The sequence below is a fragment of the Ixodes scapularis genome, unplaced genomic scaffold (assembly GCF_016920785.2).
Source record: "Ixodes scapularis isolate PalLabHiFi unplaced genomic scaffold, ASM1692078v2 PGA_scaffold3__209_contigs__length_174095766, whole genome shotgun sequence".
Lineage (NCBI taxonomy): Eukaryota > Metazoa > Arthropoda > Arachnida > Ixodida > Ixodidae > Ixodes > Ixodes scapularis.
In genome coordinates this window covers 3841387-3848181 of record NW_024609868.1, presented here as the reverse complement: position 1 = coordinate 3848181, position 6795 = coordinate 3841387, and the positions used below count along the sequence as shown (strand labels likewise).

The window sequence follows — 6795 nt, the reverse complement described above, 5'->3', positions numbered from 1 at the left end:
ACATTATTCGTAACTGTTTTAAAAGTATAACAAGCAGTACGTTACTACTGTACTGAGAAAAAGTAATATATTATTTCGGCGGACAGAGATAGGCGTAACTGTGGCGGCAATCTGCCTTCACTCGAATCTTTTCAGATAATTTATCGTGGAATGAGCACATAGAATACACACATAAAAAAGCCAGAAAAGCTGTGGGTACTCTATCCCGATGCCGTCCAGTTTTCACCTCATTTGTTAAGTTAATAATTTTTTCACGGCCTGGTGCAGTCATATTTTCAATATTGTTACCTGGTATGGGGTACCATTACCATTCGAAATATAAACAAACTTCTAACTTTGCAAAAAAAAAAAAAAAAAAGATCTAAGAGGGGTTGCAAATGTGTCCTCTCTTTTTGTCCGTTTTAATGTTGTCAGAATAACAGACCTACATTACTACTGTCTTCTATTATCGTATAAAACAGCATGAAAAATAAACATATTTCTATATAACACACGGTGAAGGGAAGATTGGAGTGTACCCATCCCCCGGACAAACTATGGACTGACATCCATTACACTTCCATCTTTCTTGAACAAGCTGAATGTGGAAACTGATTTTAGCCATAGCTTAACCATTTGAAGCTTTAATATTGATACTGTCGACGTTGTGAAGTTCAGGCTTCGAGTTGTATGTGTACGATGTCAATTGATATTATGTATTACATTGGAATCCTGTTTTTTTTTTTTTTTCCTGCTTTTCTGAGTTTGAAGATTGTTTTCATTTTAGATTTGCTTTTTGAATAAAGCCCTGTACGTGTGCTGCTGTCTTGGGACTTGTCAAGCTGCACGTGTGGCAGCTTTTTGCCCCAGCTACCATATTTCTTGGGGAAAGAAAATAAATGGATTGATTGATTAATTAAAAGATTGATATATCTTCGCGTGACGCACTCGCTATCGGGTGCGATTCAAATAGCGCTGCGTCATTTATAGTCCTTCACGGGACAAGGGTAAGCTACGATATATTTGCAGTGGCGAACCTAGGGATGACACTGCGCTGTTAGATCTGAAACGGCGCGTGGACAGTAAAGGACGCTACGAAGCATCTAATCCAATCCCATGCGTGTGAATGTCAGGTGACATTCGAGAGGAGGTCACGTGATACGCTGACAACGCTGGATTGGCTGGAACGGATCGTCCTTAGTTTATCGTAAAATGAACCGGAGTACGCCAGCACCTACGCCCGCCGCGTCGTCTGCTACTTCCCGCCCCCAGTCGCAGTTGCGCGCTCCCTCGCATATCTGGGGACTCCTTTCCCAGTGGCGCCATCTGCGGTTGTGGGAGGAACCACAAGAGGCGGAGGTGCGGCGGCGAGGAGGACTCGGATGGGGAGAAGTCCGAGGCGCTCTGCGAGCTGCTCGTGTCAGTCGCTCTGGATATGCGACGGGAGCCGGTGCTTGTGCGGAGCCTGGTCGTCACCATGCTGCTGCTGTCCGGCATGCTGTCGCTCGTGCTGTGCTCGGCGCTCGCGGGGCTCCAGCACCGGCAGGCCGCGCAGCGCAGGGAACGCTCCGCCTGCCTCTACCAGGTGAGCGCGTGCACTCCGCGCGTGCACTTGGCGCGACACGCGCTCTCTGAAGACCCTGCGTGTGCTCTGCGCCGCAACGCACCGGCCGGTGAGGAGGGACAGCGGTACCGCGCCCCCTAGACCGCAGTGGCACTACTCAGGCATGATGATAGTCTGCAGACAAACCTGAAACATGTTCGAAGCATATGTTTACATGAACATGTCTGCGGACTGTATTTGTGCGACCAATGGGATACAAGGAAGTCCTCAGACAGTGTTTGTATAGACTGTTTTATGTATTGGCTGTGTGACCGCGGTTCAATGATAATGGCAGTGTCTGTCCGACCTTTTTTTTTTTTTGTGTCTTTGTTCTGAACTTGAACCCGCGTGGCCATTGGAGCGCGATACCGATAACCCCTTCTTATTGGTTGAACCGGTGAACGAACGATCAGTGATTGGTCTTTTGTGGTGCGGAAAACTCAGGTACTTCGGAGAGGGACGGGCGGAACCGTGGGCGACGAAACGGAATGAATGAATGAGGAAGTGCAAACGACCACAATTTGGACGTCGTTTTATCATATGAACAAACAACAGACATTGCTCGCGGACGTGTCAAATGCACCTTATCAACGCGGCACTTTTGCGTATACGCTCGCGCATAATCGTCTGACCACAAACGAACCTTGTTGGTGTACAAGCGGTATGCAGCGGAAGATTGTTTGGGTCGCCAAGCAACGAATTTGTCGGCGGACAAAATTTAGCGTTTGTGGCGCTGGTGGGATTATACGTACTTTCTACTTTTCTTGCACAAAACTGAAACATTGTAAAAACTATTATCAAAAGTAAAAAAAAAATGACCTTCATAGTCGTATTTTTAATATAGTAGAAATCTTCGCAGTCCCCTGACAGTAAAGCGACGATTACTTTGGTTAACGCGATTGAATGGGCCCTTTTAGAAATGCAGTGTCATCTGGCGGCTCAAAGAGTAGTTTACCTTTTACCGTACTAATGGCGGTAATCGACCTGCAGTCTGTAGTATTTTGCCTGGCACCTTTACTTTCGCTAGTCAACAGCAGTCGAGAATGTGTGTTTTTACCTTAAAATGCTTTCTGGATCTCTCAGTTTCGATGTTGACAAATATACAGACGGTAAGAACGAAGCACCGACCCACATTTCAGCCGTGATGAAATTTTATAGATCAAGGGTCTGTAGAGCCGATTATGTCGCCAACAGATTGACAGGACCCGAGTTAGAAATGAACGCTTACGCAGCTCTTGTATTCAATTCCTGCGTCGCATCGTACCGTCTCGAATGTATGGGCCTGGCATCATTCGCATCCGAGCATCTTCAGCTTTTTCCGTCATCATGTAACCACAAACTGGGTTGTGCGTATGTTTATACAGCCTAGAACTTGGTCTGCCTCAACGGGCGACTTGTCTCCCAGCTGTAGATGAGCAATTTAGCCAGTGCAATACAGCCGCTAGCCTGGGGTCTTTAATGCGCACCACGCAGTAGTGATACACGACCGCACAGGGGTGGGGATGGAACACAGGATCCCTGGGTTCCGCCGCGCGAGCTTTCGCTCCACGCGCTCCGGGCTGGTTTGCGCTAGCCCACTCGGCCACCGATCCCCTAAACTACAGTGTACTAGAATACGGGGTAGCGTTGGGACCGGAGCGGCTCGCGTGAGGTGTGGGGTGAAGATCGCGATAGGGTGCCACACCGACGCATCGACAGTAGGCACTGTTGGGAAGTACTTTAAGTACATTGTACTTAAAGTATCACATTAAGTAGGTTTAGATAACTTTTACTTTACTTGCAGTACATTTTCTGATCATGTACTTGTACTTTACTTAAAGTATTTTTTTTGTACTTTCCGAGGGAAGTACAACTCCCGACTTCAAAGTACATTTTCCCAATTTGGTCTTGTTAAATTTGTATCGCAAAAATATGCATTGTCAGTTCTGAAGAAATACTGAGAGGGATTCTACTCTCAACAGAAACGTGAGCAGACGACACATCGCTCCGTTTGTTCTGGGGGTGAGGAGGCCAAAATATCAGGAGGCGACAATTAATCATAATGTAACTTCTGAGACTGTGGTATGGAGAAATAAAGAAGCGTTTAAGTCGGAGAAAAAGATGTCAGAACAGAATGCCCCAATGATCTTAAAATATTCTCCTCGGTTGTGTTTTCATTTGACTGGAAAGTTTCTTAATTTTTCTGCACCACAGTCTCTCGTGTCATATTATGATAAATTATCACCAGCTCGCCTTTGCAGTCATTGTTGCGGAAGCTACAGGGCTGACGTTGTGCTGTCTCCTAGAATGTTTGAATTACAGGCGGCGCCAAATTCAGAAGTTGGAGAGACTTCTGAATTTAACGCCATTTCTGAAAATAAGTACTCTGTGGCCACTTGGCTTTATCCAATGTTCACCGCCATTTTCTAAAGAAAGTGGTGCACCCCCGATTACCTCTGGGGCTATGCACGTCAGTTAAAAAATCACTGTATAGGGGAATGAAAGGGCATCATGGAAGATTGTGTTAAATCGTACTTTTTCTTTACTTTGAAAGTACATTATATTTATAGTATATATACTTCAAGTACATCGCACCCGGTGTACTTCCTACTTTACTTGGAGTACATCACCTCTTACTTTGTACTTCACTCCAAGTACTTCTTAGATGTACTTTACTCAACAGTGGCAGTAGGGTTAGTACGGCGGTGGCTGTGCGCGTGCACCGCGTGCACGCGCACGTGCGGAGGCACGTGCGGACTGCGCCGACTTTCTGCTGCCCTGTCGACTGCAGCGCCGCGATTGTTGTGTACACGCGCGCAGCCTCACAAGTTCGCATTGTCAAATTGCGCCGGTCCAAACACTACCCCGTATTCTGGTACACTGTACCCCGACATTAACCACAAGGCCGTCATTAGTACGACACTTATGCCATTCCTCGGATGATGATAGTGATCAAAGTGGCCAGATTGGATATCGGGAAGGGTCTATTAAAGAAGAGAACGTACACCAAATTAGTATACACGTCAACACTGTGTCCTTGCTATTGTTTATTGCATGAAAAAGACAACAAAATATACTGCACGTATAGTACACCCAGAGGAAAATAAAGCTAGTAAAATATAAAACAACTTGTCATTTTGTCACGAAAAATCCGACTGAGAAAACCTATGTGAAGGATTGCAACAAAGGCTCCGGCAAATAATGCGTGACTATTGTGAAATCCCTTACAAAAATAGGTATGGACACTCCGAGGACGTTCTATAGAGCAGCGTCCTTAGAAAGAATATAAGGCGTTTATAGTCAGACAAATGTTGCCTTCCTGAAGTCATCCTATGGCCGCCCTATAAAATATTGGCCAACGGACGTTCTATGTACGTCCGCATACTTGGGTAGTAATTCAGTTACAGTAATTGAATTACTGTAATTTAATCACTTTGCTATGTAATTTGTAATTTTAATTAATTACTTTTGGCTGAAAAGAATTGTGATTGTAATTTAATTACTTTCTAGCTTCGGTAATTGCAGAATGTCAGGCACAATTACAATTACTTTTGCAAAACTTTGCGGCGCCGGCGGAATCTTTCTGAAAGCTTCAGAGCTCGCACAAGCGGCCTATCTCTCTGTGAAACACTCACACAGACACACGCTCACACTCGCGCACGATATAAATAGCATCACATTGCTGTTTTATTCCTTACAATGCGGGCTTAGAGACAATCCTCCTTGTATCGTACCTCAACGGCGCCGTGTAGCGCCGTATGCGGTGCAAGAAGAAAACAATAGCGTAGACATGCCAAAATATTGAGAAAAAAAATGAGCTTCAGCTTTCAGCTGAGGTTGGGAATGTTAATTGTCTGTGAATTTATTTATCTTCCTTTTTTTTACAGTTTTTTACGTCCCTCTTCCAGTGTTGTCGTATATATGGGAATATTTGTATTATTTTCAAGTTTATTTCCTTTTGGTATTACTTCGGATAATATTTGCATAAGCATTTTGGAGATTGACCTCGCACCTGTGAATATTCTCACCAATGATTCGGTAGCCTCGATTCGGTACTCATATTTCTGAGCATTTGTAATTTCAACTCAGCGTAAATAATTTACAATACAATGATGTTTGTATGTTATTGTGGTCGTAATAGCGCGTGTGGATTTTCATTTTATAATAACACTTGCAGAATATTCCTATATGACTAATTGTCAGATTTTTCTAACCCAATTTATTCTGTAATGATCTGGCGCTTTCCAACATACGTACTAATTTATTATTATTTATTAAAAATATAAGAATGTGGTACTTCATTGCCCCAAACTGTCAAGCTCTATCAAGAATTTAACAAAATTCATGAAAAGAAAGTACAATACGTGGCATTTATGCAGCGATGCTTAAGCCTCTTCAAACATTGGGGCAAGGAATGAACAAATATGTTGCATTCCATGCGACTCGTTTAAAGTTATATGGCCCAAGTCGGACCGCTCTCAGAAATAAGTAATTGTAAAGTAATTTCATTACTTTTTAAAAGTAATTTGTAATTGTAATTATTTACTTTTCACATAGTAGTAATTGTAATTGTAGTTAAACTACTTTTGAAGCAAAGTAATTGTAATTGTAATAAATTAAATTTTGGAAGTCATTTACCCATGAATGGTACGTCCTATTATAGTGAAGATATACGGTCATCCTATACCCTATCTATAATAAAACACCCTGTAGAGTCCCTATGGACTCTATAGGGGTTCTACACAGAATCTATTTGGTGTCTACGGGGTGACTGCAGACAACCTATAAAGGTCTACGTGAAGCCCCTATTGAAAAATCTAATTTGTATGAGAAATTTCTGATTACAATAAACACATATGAACCATACAATATATATAAGAACATATAAGGACCATATAACATATAAGGACCATATAACATAGGGGGAGCGCTGTAGGGGGAACACATAAAAACCGTAAAAAAAAACTTGTGAGAAGTTCCTTATAAGTTCCTTATATGGTTCTCATATGTTGTTATATATCCAGTATGATTCCTATGTGTTTATTGGACACAAGAAATTTCTCATACAAATGGCTTTTTCACTATAGGGTTGCGGAGTGCACAGGGAAGCCATACAGGGCCTACACAGGGTCGTTATGGAGTCGGAGGAGAAGCCATATACGGGGTCTTGACGGAGTCCCCACGGGGTCCGCAGAGAAGCCACTCAGTCCGCAGGGGTCCGCAGTGACCAACGT

At 43.3% G+C, this 6795-nt stretch overlaps 1 protein-coding gene across 1 annotated transcript in view; it reads left to right on the top strand.

The window, feature by feature from the left end:
• The first annotated feature begins 1444 nt into the window (after nt 1-1444).
• The window catches only part of LOC8040070 (lysosomal alpha-mannosidase), a 240643-nt gene continuing 235292 nt past the window's right edge, over nt 1445-6795 (top strand). The window contains exon 1 of the mRNA XM_029985073.4: nt 1445-1564. Coding sequence (XP_029840933.2) covers nt 1457-1564 — 108 coding nt within the window. The 5' untranslated portion in view covers nt 1445-1456. The remainder of the gene's footprint in view (nt 1565-6795) is intronic.